Source organism: Copadichromis virginalis, linkage group LG12 (genome assembly GCF_057382275.1).
Source record: "Copadichromis virginalis isolate Kocher_CV1m ecotype Utaka linkage group LG12, C_Virginalis_male_GT1.1, whole genome shotgun sequence".
In the NCBI taxonomy this organism is placed as follows: domain Eukaryota; kingdom Metazoa; phylum Chordata; class Actinopteri; order Cichliformes; family Cichlidae; genus Copadichromis; species Copadichromis virginalis.
In genome coordinates this window covers 24,426,267-24,442,054 of record NC_140629.1, presented here as the reverse complement: position 1 = coordinate 24,442,054, position 15,788 = coordinate 24,426,267, and the positions used below count along the sequence as shown (strand labels likewise).

At 40.8% G+C, this 15,788-nt stretch overlaps 1 protein-coding gene across 5 annotated transcripts in view; it reads right to left on the bottom strand.

The window, feature by feature from the left end:
* Positions 1 to 2,169: 2,169 nt before the first annotated feature.
* agtpbp1 (ATP/GTP binding carboxypeptidase 1) overlaps positions 2,170 to 15,788 on the bottom strand; it is a 28,876-nt gene continuing 15,257 nt past the window's right edge. For 3 of the 5 annotated variants that reach the window (XM_085475584.1, XM_085475586.1, XM_085475587.1), the window contains 9 exons: positions 15,679 to 15,766; positions 13,632 to 13,776; positions 13,083 to 13,233; positions 12,033 to 12,213; positions 11,689 to 11,818; positions 11,185 to 11,316; positions 10,490 to 10,666; positions 8,557 to 8,708; positions 2,170 to 4,691 (listed from right to left, as the gene is read on the bottom strand). In XM_085475584.1, the coding sequence (XP_085331710.1) occupies positions 4,529 to 4,691; positions 8,557 to 8,708; positions 10,490 to 10,666; positions 11,185 to 11,316; positions 11,689 to 11,818; positions 12,033 to 12,213; positions 13,083 to 13,233; positions 13,632 to 13,776; positions 15,679 to 15,766 (1,319 nt within the window). In that variant the 3' untranslated portion in view covers positions 2,170 to 4,528. The remainder of the gene's footprint in view (positions 4,692 to 8,556; positions 8,709 to 10,489; positions 10,667 to 11,184; positions 11,317 to 11,688; positions 11,819 to 12,032; positions 12,214 to 13,082; positions 13,234 to 13,631; positions 13,777 to 15,678; positions 15,767 to 15,788) is intronic. The other 2 variants (XM_085475585.1, XM_085475588.1) reach the window with 1 other exon arrangement.

The window sequence follows — 15,788 nt, the reverse complement described above, 5'->3', positions numbered from 1 at the left end:
AAGTTTATGTTTTTTGTACTCAAGATTCGGCCTGTATTTCTGTGCCTAGCAGTGAAGAGGCAGAAACACAAGCAGGGAATTTCATTCCTAAGACGACCTAGTTAATTTGTCCAAGTCAGACTACAAAGGCCTCATATTAACATTGGCTGAACTTTAAAATTATTTTCTGCACACATAGCAAAGTCGTGAGCATGCAGGGAACAGGGTAAATGCAGGCTGGGGTGTTGGTGTGTCTGCCTCTACCCAGTAGTCAGGCAGCAGCTTCTGCTGGGGTACTACTGTAATGGGGTTGTAAAGTACTTTAAAGATTTTAACCATCTTTTTTTTATGGTGTAGCTATAACTAAACTTGGTTTTATACTTTGCATGTTTGTATTTGGCTTATATGCTTTTATTTTGAAAATTGTTGCTAGTGATACTTCCTACCCACGTCTCCCAATTAAGGCAATGAGGCACATCTGACCTAAAAATAAATAAATAAAAGTGAGACTAGGCCAGGATTGGGCGTCAGCACAGCAGGCGAGCCACAGCAGAGCAGCCGCAGCAGGCATCAGAGACCCAGCAGAGCAGGGACGGGAGCAAAACAGACATCACTGGGAACCCCATAGAGCTGTTTCTTCGGAGCCAGCGTTGGACATGTAACAGGCAATTTACACTGAAATCCTACTGATGAATGATCAAGTGTATGCCTGCCATACTGCTACAATGGTATCTAGAGCCTTTGTTTTAAGATGCATGTCGCCGTGGACACAACGCACTGCTGGACTATTTGCTCTGTGTGATTTTAGTTTTGGCTTGTACTCTCTTATATTAGAGAAGAATCTCTCTGTACTCATTCAATCATCAATCATTTCCTAACTCTCTCTTTTCTTTTACATTTCAAATGAAAAGGAATGAAAAGCGGAGTCAACGCTAAAGTGCCGAGGACTGCACTTCCTCTAGCAGCTACTTAAGGCTATCTCCAAAGTAAGCCCACAATGACTCCCAATGGGACCAGAGTACAATCACAGCCAGTATAAAGGATTAAGCCAATGCGTCCCAACTCCGCTCCTGATTTATTAAGTTTCACAGTAAGATCCATCCCTCGATCATCACATCTGGCTTCAAAACTCAACCTGAGGCTTCAAAACAGGTGTTCACAAACCAGTGGCTGACACCATGGTAGCATAATCTCTTCTGTGTCGGAGTTGAATCAGCAGTTGAAACATATCACCAGAACTTACCATGAAATGCTACGATTTTGTTCACTTTTTTCCAAGCTCTTCTTTTTTTTTTGTCCCTCTAAACACAAAGTTGAACCACGCAGTTATAGCTTCAGTGACAGTCACCGTGTACTCCCTTTCTGACCGCCCGTGACATCAGGAGAGTCCAAGTTGATGGGTTTTTGCAGTGCATCATCGTGAAAATTTTCACCAAATTTGAAAAAAATGCAACAAATGTGCCTCGATTTGTCCAGACCAAATGAAGTTACTCAGTTAGACAAGCGTTTTAAAACTTTGCCCTGTATTTGATAGAGAATAATACCCGTAATTTGTTTAGATATCGAGGGTGATGTTTACTCTACAATTGTGGCCCCAACATATTAGAAAGTATTATTAATGTCAACAGGTTAAACTAAAGCAACTATACAGGATTCTGGTTTTACAATAGATTTGAAGCAACATGAATCTCTCCAGTAATCCATTATTAACAAGCTAACTCCCCCCCCCCCATCGGCTGACTGAAATGATTTGTGTGCATGGCGCCAAAGCTGGACGGGCTGTTTATATACAATCACTCTAATGCTGAGATTTAGAAGAGTGTCTGTCAAAGACATCAAGTGAAAAACCGCTGTATATAAAAGCTTAACTAGGATCTTAACCACAGTTTAATGGACTGACATTCTGAAGTCTTGGCCTCTTTTGAAGCCTGAAATGAACATATTTACATGAGGCTGGGTGCTGATCTATAACTATGCCTAGTAATCTCAGTTAGCAGCGCTGATCTATAGCATCTGTGGATGCCCTGCACAGTCAATTTAAAAAAAAAAAGTAAATAATGCAACTTCGACTTCTTGGAATATCTGCTGGGACAGTTAACCACACTGCAAGCCACATCATTTGTCAGATACAGGACCGTGCAAATGACTTGACACCCCTCATTTCTTTATATTTTGCTAGCAAAACAGGAAACGGGTGCAGTGATTTATTGACACCAAAACCAGAGTTTACAAGCTTGAAAGTCAACACAGCCTGAAAACGTTTTTTCCTTAAAAAAAAAAAAAAAAAAAAACAGAAAGAAAAGAAGCTCTTTTAATGTGTTTTGCTTCTCATATCTTTAGGATCAATTACAGTTGTTTTATTAAATTCAAAGAGAAATGTTTCCATGAGGACAGATTTTATGTGAATTTCTTGCTCACTCAAGTTTCACAAAACACACGTCAGTATCACAGTGAAAAGTGTACAGTTCAGGAACAAAAAACTAAATATGAAATAAATAAAATGCAGCAGTTTACCATATTCACATTTTATTTCCCATGTATTCAGTCTTAGCTTTTATTTTCTGCAGTACAATCAACTTAAAATGAATAACTATCCCAACAAACGCAGCCCAGCATTGCACATAAGCTGCAAGAGACAGAAACATGACAGACACGTATCGCATATTATACTGAAATTACACGTGGATATCCCTCAAACACACACACACATGCACACGCACGACAATAATGCTGTGTTTCTAAGATGTCCCAAACAAAACTTAAAAGGAAGCAAAGGACAGAAAACAGAGGAGTGAAATGGGTTTAGAAGGAAAGAGAGGAGCGAAAAAATTATTGGGGGAGTGAAGCCGAGTTAGAGTGGATAATCAAATTGAAAGCAGAAACACACTTTAAGAGCATTAGCTGAGCAGAATAATGGAATAACTTAAACTCCTGCAAATGTGCACACACAGTCTGCACCCACACAGAAAAATGTACGTACAGGAAGCATCACACAAAAAATACTTAATAATTTAAAAACAGCAAGCAAAAAACAAACAAACAAATCAACCTGTACAACAGAAACACATCTCTATGAGCAGGAAAAAAAACAATTTGATACTCGGCACCATCTGTTTTTACACATGGGTCTGTCCTACACAACTCCACAAAATATACACACAAGAGGAAAGAACAACGACGGGAAAAACATTCCAGTATAGACAAAAGAGAAGTGTTACCGTCGAGCTTTGGGCTGGGCTCAAACAAACGAGGTGACTAAAGATGAGGTTTCCACACTACTCGCATTCACTTTGTCTTTGTTCTGTGTGATTTGTGTTTGTCCAAAGTGCGCAAGGGTTTTCTGCTCTCTGTGCAGCTCATGCTTTCTTGTTCATCACTACTTTGTTATACTAACACGGTTCATAAAAAACAATGAAAACACCGACATGTGGCTGCTATACATTCCACCTAAATGTGTCACTGATGTTAGTTTGCAGTGTTTACATCCACGTTTTAAATACTGTACAAGGTTTGTCTTTATAAAGACGTGAACATTCTGCTTGTGTGTGATATGAATAGCTTCGGTTTTGGATAAAGCAAGGCAGAGAGCACATGGGTGATCGGCCCACGTGTCACGTTGCCAAAGAGGGAAGGAAGTAAGGTCACGGCTCAAGTCTGGTTACATCTGAGCTGGTTCTTGTTCAAATGATGTTCAGATATGACAGCTGTTTGATCATCTGTGCATCCCATTTCAACAGTGATACCTTGGCTTCTCAAAGAAAAGAAAGAGACAAGCAAAGAAGGCCTGAACAAACTAAATGAATACAAAGTTAAAGTGCAGGGCAACAATAAAGAAAGCTAGAAAGAGGAAATAAGAAGGCAGGCAGATTGGATCTCGGTGCTGGCCAGTGGAGGAGATCCAGTTTCCCTAAATCACCTGCAGAAGTGTTTCTATCAAACACAGCGTCACAGATGAGAGGGCTTTCAAAGCCTACAGAAGCCACTGGCTCTATTATACAACTACAACCTTGGCAGAAAGCTTCAGCGTGAGTTTGGAAGTGATAAAAAAGGAGCAGCGAGTGGACCGGGGTTCAAGTTAAATGTCAAAAGTGCCTGCTGGTTGCAGCCCTGTGCAGCTATATGTGAATCTCAGAGGCTATATGGTGTCTGAGGTCAAGGCTTACAGTTCATGATGATTAAATTCTGGTAGTGAAAGGTGAAAACATTCATTAGAAGCTTTATTTTTTGTATTACTGTAGCTTATATCAGTCTATCTGAAGTGAAAGGCAGGTGGAGTACCGTTAGGAGCAGCACGTCAGCCGCATAGACAAGAGTAAATCTATCAGGTCGACGCACACCTGTGTGGTGCTTATGTAGCATTTGGATTTGTATTTACAGCAGGGTCAGGTTTAAATCTATGCTATTTATCCAGCAGTCAATGTGAGAAGTGTTGCTATGTCACCTGTGAAATCTTTAAATTTAGATCATCTAAAAGCCCAGGCACCGGCTGTTTGTAAGCTCAAACTGCCAGGTACAGATGAGATTAACCCCGCAGCGCTGATCCCTGCGATTAGTACGAGTCGGACAGTTGATCAAGGTGGTCGGGATTCTCGTGGACGTTGTTGCCGTGCTCGTTTTCGGGCTCCGCGTCCTCATTGTCACTTTCTGCGCTGTAGTCTATAGCCTCCAGAAAGGACGGCTCGTCCTCCTCCATCACATAGGTAGTTGGGCTGCTGGGTAACAAAATAAAGAGTCACTGCCACGCGTGTCATGGATGATGGTTAAACTGGAAGAATGGCAATGTTCAAATTGTGAAAGCACAATCAAAACACAACAGGAGCTTTCATTTAAAAATAAATAAATAAAATGTTTCTTTATTTTGTGATTTTTTTTGTTCAGAGGCATGATTTAATTTTTAATTTAAATAATATACCAGTAAGACAGGTCATTATTTTTATTGCTGATGGAGTTTGTGATTATCTTGGATTCACTATTAAATTTAGTCAAAGACAAATTGATTTTTTTCCTCAAAGTTTGATTAAAAAATATTTTCTAAATGAAAAGGCAGCAAAAAAAGATCTGAGAATCTAGATTTAACATTTTTGCTTGATATATGACTTAAATGACCGATATATTCATAAAACTGCTGCAGTTTGTGACCTTAAATATGAGGAAATGCTCTCTTTCCTCACATTTCTACTGTTAAATGCCACATAAATAATCAGATCCTGCCGGTAAGAGTAATTGCTTAAACACAGAACAAGAAGCAAACGCAAACTCTGCAAAACAATTATACATATTAATATAACATTTACAAATCATAAAAACGTAAAGACCGCTAACACACATTAAATGTCTGCTTTGACCAATGAGGCAGTTGGGTTTTTTCTGTCGGTCTTAATGGTTAAATGCTTGCTGGTTCTTTGAGGTTTTAGTGGCTTTAGTGGGTTTTTAATGGTGTTAATGGTCTGAAATGTGATCCCAGGGAGACAGTCGATCAGGGGGGCTCAGACAATGATCTCCCACCAAGCTCGCCTGAGTATGAGTGGATGAGAGAGACAGAGAAATTACGCATCAGTATATGTACAGCAAACGTGTATGTGTATGAGGTAATGTGTGCGTGTGTAATGCATGTTGTCCAAACAGATAATGAAAGCAATGTGTCAACCATTTCAGGCCATTACAGAAATATCAAACCAATTCTCACACACACACACACACACACACACACACACACACACACACACACACACACACACACACACACACACACACACACACACTTTGTGTATCCACCAAATTGCAGTCATCTCCATATACCATCTGTCTGAATATACAAATCCATATATGTTCATTAAAACCCAAATCACCCTCAGTCACACAAGGATAAACCTCCACATCTGCAGAACCTTCTAAATCGTTCTGGTCCTTTCTTATGCGCACAAAAAAAAACCCAGACCCCATTGCTCGTATCCACCCATTTAAGCACTCCAGTTATTTGAAGACACATCCCAGTGGCCACAATATCATCGTTGTGATGAACTCTTAAATGGTAAGTGGTACTATACCAAGCCCCACGAATAAAGCCATAAATCCAGGATGAGAGCGACCAATCCCAGAGGGTACTAATGCCCACACACACACACAGCCACACAAACACTTTTGGAGTCCCTTAATGATCAGACACATAAATGATGAATGAATATATCAATATGAGAGTAGAGTAGGTTAGTAACAGAGAGACAAGGAGATGCAGGGAGAAAGAGATGTAAGCATTAAGTGGTTTGGAATATAGAGCCATCACTTGGATTCGACTTCTTTAACAAAGCAGAAGCTAATGTATTAAAATAAGAAATGAAGATAACCTTGGTGGTCACGGCTTGGGTTTGGCCAAGCTTAATAATTTATTGGCTGTGTTGAACTAAGTACAATCTAATCTGTGGCGACCTCATATTTCTGAACTGGTCATTTCAATCGAGGTGATTAGATAATGCATGAAGCTACTGGGTGATTTCTTTTTCTTCTTTTAGGGTGAAGAGCAGTGCTGACTCACTGTCACTTGCTAAAATATGGATGAAGATGCCGAAAACTTGAGTGCAACTATGGTTTTTGAATGAGTCTGTATTTAGATGTGGACACTAAATTTAGAGTTAAAACTGCATTTTTTTCCTAACCCATAAAACTCTGATGTAGATTAGATTTTTTCTAAACTTTAGTTAATGTTGGTTTGTCAGACAGATACGTCATAATTTCCTAATTATAGCAGGTCCGCTGGGTTCGGTGAGAAAAGTCCGACAGTCCAACATGAGGCCCGATTAAAAGGTTAAAAATAATTTTTCTTTAGAAAAGGATTTAAATGTGGTAACTTGTCACGCATCTCTGGGATGCTTTCAGAGAGGCTTTCATTTTTAATACTGCTGCTTGGGAGCTAAGTTCTATTTCCATACTTCTAACCACTTCCATATCTGGAATTTCGCCACAGAGCTCAAACTTGTGCAGAGACGACAAAGATTGCGGCGTGTGATGACAGCTGGGTCTCCGGTTATGCCCGAGCAGTTTCCAAACCTAAAGATGTACGTCAGTTTAAGGTCACCCCACAGGGTGAGACTGAAGGCTGAGTTTTCCTGCAAGGTCCTGAGACGCCTGAGCAGGTGCACTCGGTGATCCGAACAGTAATACGTGGAACTGTGTGACGGCGTACGCCGCACTGAAGAGGCACAAGTTTTTTGCCACCACAACATAATCATCGCTCACCACCCTTCCCACTCACCAGACTTGGCTCCCTGTGACTCTGTCAGTTTGCCCGAGATAAAAATCAAATTGAACAGCTCCCATTTTGACACACTGGAGAGGATCCAGCGCGCATCGCCGACGCACAAGCGCGAGGGACAGAACGAGACTTTCAAGGAGCAATCTTAAAATAGCAGCCGCGCTGAAAACTGGTCCGGAGGTGCACGAGAAGCCAAGGACTGCACCTCATATAGTCTACGACAGAGTAAAATAGAGAGCAGCAGCAAATCTATACATGAACCATCTATCTATCTCTATATGAAAACATCAAAACAAATACCAAACGTGGTAAGTTTTCTTTTAATCCTATGCCTGATACTGCAGTTGTATCCTTTCCTTTACTGCACTGGGGAATGAGAGCATAAGAAATGAAGTTACTGTACACTACTGCAACAAACTGAACACGTTGACACAAGAACTATAAAGAATATAACTATAGAATAAAAAGGCAGATAAGATTAGAGTTCATCTTAACAGCTGAACTATAAAGACATTCAGTTTTACCATCCTTTGACACTTAGGCTGTATGAGGACACGCTGTGATACTGACTTTAATAAACTGCTTTCCCACTTTGTTGCAAATGTATTCCAGCTATGGAGGGAAGCTAATCTCCACGTTCCACGCACATGTACTACCCTGCACCATCAACTACTTCACGCGCCCCTTAACAACTCTACTGTGTAGGTGTAAATGGTTTTATCAAAAGAGATCTTCTGGCTGTTTTAAGAAATAATGATGCTACTGACAATTATTCATGACCACTTCCCTCTCAGACCAAAGTTTTCATTATATTCCTCGCACATGATCATTGGTAGAATTTCAATGATGCTCACAGCAGCCCTGCATAAATGGTAAATGGTAAATGGCCTGTATTTATATAGCGCTTTACTAGTCCCTAAGGACCCCAAAGCGCATAAATTCAGGCCTTCATTTGTTTCTTGAGTAGTGCTTCAGAGCCAGAATGACAGTCACACCGTTGAGAATCAGCGCCGAGGGGGAACGTGTCTAGCAGTAATGAGGATATTTGTGCAGATAAAAAAGAAGGCAGTCTGTAATCATTTCCAGGTAGATTTATGGTCACAGAAAACATTATCAATATCTCAGATACCTTGAGAAGGTTGCAAGAGGACAAGAACTCAACAGCTAAGAAACAAAAAGCTGAAAAACTTAAAACAAAAAGGAGAAAAAGGTTAATGAGGAGAGTAGTTTTTGTTTGCTGTATTGTTTCAATAAGACCAAATTCCACAGCTGTGTGTGGCTTGTTCAGATGACTGCACAGAGTCATGGCTTTTTTCCACAATACTAACCTGACCACTTTGGACTGTGTCCCAATAATATCGCTCTCCAAATCCAGTAGGTGTTGGTGGTTCCGGAGCCCGGTCAGCCTCTTCAGCCTCAGCAGTGCCACGCAGAACTGAGCTCCCATCTCCTCCAGCTCTCTGGTGCCGATCTGAAGACCCTGGAGAAAACGCTAAATGGTAAATGGTCTGCACTTACACAGCGCAGTTCTTAGTGGTTCTACAAAGTGCTTTAAAATGTGTTTCTCAATTATCCTTTCTCAAACACACTCCAATGACGGCAGTGCTACAGTGCAAGGTGCTCGGCTGTGATAGCGGGCGACTTGGGGTTTGGTGTCTAACACCAGGGAACTTTTGCAAGTGGAGAGGGTTGGGATTGAAACACCAACCGTGAGATGACTGGACAGCCCGCTGTACCTCCTGAGCCCAAGATTTTAAACTCGATACGTTCACCAGAAAACAAACTAAAAACTCACACACATACTCGCAAGTACTTTCAATATACTGACATATTCAAAAATAACTGCAAAGGTCAGAGTGAAATCTAGTTTAAAATGACTGCTGTGGGTTTTCTAAAGCTGCTCTGGAGCCTGGGGATAGAGTCATTGTCCAGCTTCAAACGCCCCAATTCTCGCTGCGGCCAAGCACTTGGTAAGAAAACTTTTCATGTGGAGACATGATCATTTATTTCATTTTCAGGGACACACATTCAAACACATATGCACCCCTTCCTACACCCACACAAAGTCTGCACAGTTCATTCGTACAAGCAAATGCAAACAGGGACACACTAACCTTCAGCTCACCCCGAATCCCGACCCCTCCAAAAAACCATTCATGTTCTTTCCCTCCCCCCAGAGCAGAACAGAAGGAGGAACATCTAAACTTGGCCACAGACATATGCAGCCACAAATCAGGAGACATTAGTTCCTGCACATCTGGACAAAAACTTTCATGAAAACCAGTAGGGGTCTTAATCAGAGCCAAAATGGCATTGTGGGACTCAGTGTTAGATGTTGACATTGGCAGGAATCAATAGGAAGGAAGTCAGCTGGGATGGAACACCATGGAGTTAGAAAGAAGAAAGGGAGGCAGCACAGTCAAAAAGGGAAGAAAGAGAAAGGACTGAGAAGAAGCAAAGACAAACAGCACCGCAGCTCCACCTGGTGGGCATGCAGAGGAGCAGAGGGGCACCTCCCTCTGAGAAAATGACAAGCTTGTTCAAAAGAACATTTTAATTTCAGGGTCATTACTCTAAGCTACAATAAAATGCCCAAGTCTTTTATTTGTCCATACAAAGGATGGGTACTGTTAAGATCTTACCTGCACTCTTATTGCTGGATTGCACATGTGTTAATGTAAAATATAATCATAAGTTTTACACATTGCCAACCTCACCAGAGTAAGCAGGTGGGGCTGTTTGGTAATGTGCCTCAGGTGCCAACAGCTGCAGTAATCTCCCTACAGGCAACTGTATGAATAACTATGAGCGATTATTTAATTATCACAAAATTAACTGTTGGCTGGAGCTTTTCATTAAATAGGAACATTAAAAGTAGTGATTTAATTTGAAGGGGAAACAACTGTATTTTTCTGCATGGGTGCAACTCACTGCTCTGCTTATTATAAGAACACTGTGTTCGAAATTCGTTCCAGAGGTGGGCGGCACCTGCTCAAATGAAACCATTTCTTCACAGTCAGTGAATTTTCATAAAATGTAGCAAAAGTTAGTTTTGAACAGCCTGTCCCATCTACATGACAGGACAGCACAGAAGTGTTGTCATGAGAGCAGAGCTCTTACAGCTCTGTTAAAATGAAGTCTAAATTGTTATTATGCTAGATAAAGACTGACTGTACAGTAGCACTCTTTGTCTAGTATCGGTACCAATTTAATACTAGTGTTCGGTAGCAATCCATACTGAATAAACAAATATACCCATACCTTATATTTGCCCTGATCACAGCCGCAGAGCGTGCTCTCCATTGTATAGCTGCGTTGCACTCCGATCTCTCGCCAGACAACCACGCGGGCGGTTGCCTCTTTGGAGCGCTCCACAACAAAACTGCAGCTAGCCATGCTGAAGGCTGGAGCGATTTGGGACAGGATCTTGGGAAGGGTCTGAAGAACATATAAAAAGTGTTTGAGAAGTCTGAATGTCTTTGTGTAGGCGTGTGCGTGTGTGTGCTAGGGGTGCAGATGATTAAATAAAGAAAAACAGGAATCGATAAAAGCTATAGTTATGCAAACCCCCAAATTTGGGGTTTTCATTCCCAAATGCAGACAAAAACATTTTGATGTTACCAGTTTTTTTTGTCTTTGCAAAATGAGTTTAAACCCATTTGAATATGTTTATTAAGACATGGTGACAGTGTTAAAGAAAGTCAACAAACAGAACAGGTAACATTACAAACATGTACTTACTAAAATCAACATCTTAAATATAGTTAATATGTAGCATTAACTATGTGTTGGTGTAATTATAAGTCGACTGATGGCATGTCTTTTCTGGAGTAATACGAGCACAACTTAATAATGGTGATTCAAATTCAGCCCAATTAATATCCACTGATATGTTAACTGTACTTTCAGAAACTGGGCAAGTCTAAGAGAAGTTTGTGTGTACTGCTGGCATTCACCCTGTATCCAAGGTCCTCGTGCAAGTCGCTCGATGTAGCACTGATATTGGACTGCCAAACTGTCTCCTTTACGCTGCAGCCGTACATGAACACATTCTTCTTCCTGGAATGACCGTGGTAGTCGCAAAATACCTGTGCATTCACACACATGCACACACATAGACGGAAAAGAAGTACATTGAATAGTTTTTTTAACCATGACACTGAGACTCGAGTTATAAAATAATGACTTTCTATGGTCAGTTTGCAAAGAATAACAGCCTCACCCCTCTTTGTGCCTTTACGTTGCCACCCATTGCAATATACCAGTAAATAAAATTATATGTAGCAGAGAGGCGAGCACAGGGTTTAGTTTATGGTAACTATATGTGTAATAAAATAATGCAGTTATTTACAGATGTTAAGCAGCCAAACAGAATGTGCAGCTGGATGGAGAAAAAAAAAAAATTGTGTCGCAAAGTGGAAAACGCCCCTAGAGTAATTCCAGTTAATTAGAGGTCATACCAGTGGTGCCCTCTGTATGTGTGCAAGGTACTGCAGCAGGCTCTTAGTGTGGTAGATGGTGGGGTGGAGCTCAGGATTGGGATTCTGCCACTGGCGATTCAAATCCTCCCCACTCAGAGAACAACGATGACTACAGCAGAAAGGAGATGGCAGAAGAGGGGAAGGATACAGAGTGGAGCACAACAGAGCAACAGCTAGAGAATCCTTCAAGACAAGATTTGATGTGTGTTAACGTAAAGCTGTGGCCACCGTGCAGGCCCAGGCTCGGCAGAGTGTGTGTCGTTGGTGTGTATACTTGAGAGTTATGAGCGTGCGTTAATTTAGTTCCATTTCTTTTTACTCACTTCCCATTTATAACTCCATCAGGGTTGAGCATGGGCACTATCTTGAAGATGTAGGCCTCCCTCAGGCTGGCTGCCAGTGGGCTCGTGCCCATTAAGAATTCCAGCGTGCCCTTCATTACCCAGCTGGCATTGGTCTCTCCGGGGTGCACTCTGGCAGACAGGAAGATCAATGGACGGTTCCCTGAAGAGCGAGAAAGGAAAAAAAAGTGCAACACAAACATGAGCACAGGGAGATGGAATGAGAAGGAAAAAATCTTCAATTTTAAGTTTTTTCAGAGCAGAAAAACAACATCAGTGCAGTGCAAAGCTATTTGGAAAATAAGAGTATGCCCTGATACCTCAAGGCTGTTTTACTGTAGTACTAGTCATTTCTATCAGTTACTGGGGAGGTTTTTCAATTAAAGGACCCAAAGAAATTATCACCAACTAATGACAGATTACTTGTGATAAAATAACCTCACGTGGATCAAAAATCTACCCATTAACAGACTCTGAAATAGTTTTATCTGCTTAAATAGGCTACAAGATACTCAAGGAGATTCATAAAAGCAAGTAAGTTGGACTTTCAGGCTCAGTTTACTTTGTTAGACAGACTGCTCCCAGCAGTCAGGAATAATCTTCATTCTAAGGATGACAAATTAGGTGTATCTGAAAGGCTGTTTTAGGTGATTTAATCAGAGTGTCTGGCAATGAAACACTTTGGACTTCTTTTACATACACACGATTCCCATTATTGTGATTTTGTTGCGCATTTGACAATTTTAATTGGATAATTCAATGATTTCAACTTTCTACAGCCCAAATAAGTTTGAACTAACTTTGTTTCACCAGAATAAACCTTCAATATCAATACTTTCCACAAGTTCCTGAGTGCAAACAAAATGATGAATCCAGCAGTTTGCAAAATCTATCGACTCCAGATTTTTCTGACATTTAAAACCACACAGCACTGCTTCCTTGACATTTATTGCCAACTCTAGAGAGAGCTATATAGCTTTAACCAAATAACTTTAACTAAATCTCCATATGGATCTACATTTATTTACTCACTAAATTGACAGATGTGATCATTTGAGTTGGACTCGGGCATGGCAGTGATGGTAAGAAGGGGGCAGATGTTCCCCCCGAGGGTTTCGCACAGCACGTCCTGTCTCAGGTAGATATGAGGGGTCCTCAGTGCCTCCAGTTTGGCCAGGTGCATCTGCGCAAAATGACAAATTGCAGCTTTTAAACCCACTCCCATCCACAGCTTCCATTTGAACCCTCAGAGCTTTTGGATGTTTCTATTTTTACATGTTATGGTTGTATTATTCTACTGGCTATTTAATGAGCTGATCACAATTAAGTGATTTAGATTGGGTTTAAGCTGAAGTAATTCCGTGAAGCAGCTCTAGACATATGCAAAAAAATGTAATGTACCTATTCTCTTGATAAGTGACTGAGAGTAGACTGAGAGCTAATAGTGGTCTGCATCAGGGTTCAGATTACAGGTTTGTGATGTAGCAACAAAGGAAGAGTGATAATTACTGTACGAGCGCATGCTAAGACCCATTTCAGTATTCTTGAGGTTACACATGTCTTCTAGTGCTACAATAATACCTTGAGCGTAGAATATGTATAAGGGTAATGATAGGCAAAGTAGCAGACGTCATCTTTATGGCTGAAGGTTGTGCTGAAGGTCAGAGTGAAATACGATTTTCCTTTCTGACCACCAGCTGCGATGGAACTCCTTGCAAAGTGATTCCTACGAGAAGCAAGAACACTTCGTGAGTATCTGTTGAACGCCAACAACACACACACTCTAGTTCTTCATTAGTGATCTCTGCATAATCTTTGCAGGACAATACATAGGAAACTAGTAAACGTGGAATCACAGTCAAAAAACACTTGAGCAAGTACTGGAAGCTATACTAGAAGTTGTAGTATGGAATGACTACCTGAATCCACTGGATGGCACTGCAGTTATTTTTATAATAAATATGCCTGGCCTAATGTGAGCTGTGGAAAACTAACCAAAAGAGAAAGTTATAGCTTTATTATTTCAGATGTTGCATGAAGTGAAGACACCTGCTGTGAAATATTATTTATGCTTCACTTGATTTAAAGAATGGATTAATATATATATTGGAATATTCAGCATATATTTCAATTCAATGGTATGGACATAAGACATTGCAGGGGCCTGTGAACACTGTTAGAGATAGAAAAGCCTTTGGATGTCACCTGGTGCTTGGATATATGTCCACATTTAGTTGCTGCTAAATTCATTTTGATTAGCCCAACACCTCTTGAATGACACTAGTCTCTCATTTACCTGAGTTTCTTTTAAGTTTCTTTCACCCTTTTCCTAAAATTTACAGTTAAGATGAGAGAAAAAGGTCATAAACAGGTTTGCTCCTGCTGTTAATTTATTAGAACTGTCAAAGCAAGGTCTCTCCTCTGGGGCGAGGCGATGACTACACTGTAAATCCTAGTTTTCTCTGAAAATATACCTTATAACTTTTGTCGCTGAAGCTATAAAATATATGATCAAATGCACTCAGTGGCTACCATATTAGGTACATCTTGTGAGAATCAGGTTGGACCACCCTTACTTCTTCATGATGGAGATTTTGGTTTATATTGACATGATGGTGTCACACGGGTGCTGTACATCCATGACGTCAATCAGTTATTCCACCACATCTCAAAGGTGCTCTATTGGACTGAAATCCTGTGACTGTTGAGGTCATTTGAGGGCAGTGAACTCATTGTCATGTTCACTTGTTATAGACTATTAAAGCTTTATGTGCGTTATCCTTTCAAAGGTAGCCATCAGAAGATGATCATAAAGCTATGGACAAACAACAATACTTTAATTATTCTCCAAAGGGCCCAAAGTGTGCCTAAGAAATCCTCAACTCCTACACCTTTACACCACAAACCACAAGCCTGAGCAGTTGATATAAGCCCAGACAGATTCATGCTTTTATGTTGGTTATGCCAAATTCTGAGCCTACCCTCCGAATGTCGCAGCAGAAACTGAAACAGATCAGGCAAAGTTTTTCCAATCTAACATTGTCTAATTTTGGCGAGACCATACAAATTTGAGCCTCTGTTTCCTGTTCTTAGCAAGTGGCTCCACATGTGGTCTTATCTTGCTGTGGCCCATCTTGGCCCAAGGTTCAACATGTTGTGCTTTCACAGATGCTCTTCTGCACACCGTAGTTGTAACAAATGGCTATTTGAGGTAATTTTACCCTCCCATCACACTGAAGCAGTGTGGCCACTGCCCTTTGACCTGTGGTATCACGGCATTTACACCGAGAAAAATGCTGCTCACTGGATATATATATATATATATATATATCTTTTTTGGGTTAGAGACAGCTGTGTGTGAAAATCCTAGTAGATCAGCAGTTTCTTAACTACTCAGACCAGCCTGTCTTGTACCAACAACTATGCCATGTTCAGAGTCACTTTTCATCCTGATTCTGATGCTCAGTTTGGTCGTCTACATGCCTAACTCCACCAATCTGCAGTGTGCTATGTGACTGCAATAACAAGAAAAAGTGCATCTAATAAAAGCAGCAAGTCTACTCTTGCTTTAGAGCATTTGATTTTCTGCTCAATTTTGCCCATTTCACTACAATATGATTGCACCTACTTGTAGTAACAGATGTCTGTTCCCGTTCTAACCCAGCGAGGTCTGCCACTGATTGCCTCCTGCACAGAGTACATCAGCACCTGCATGCCTACACAAACAGGGAGAAAGCC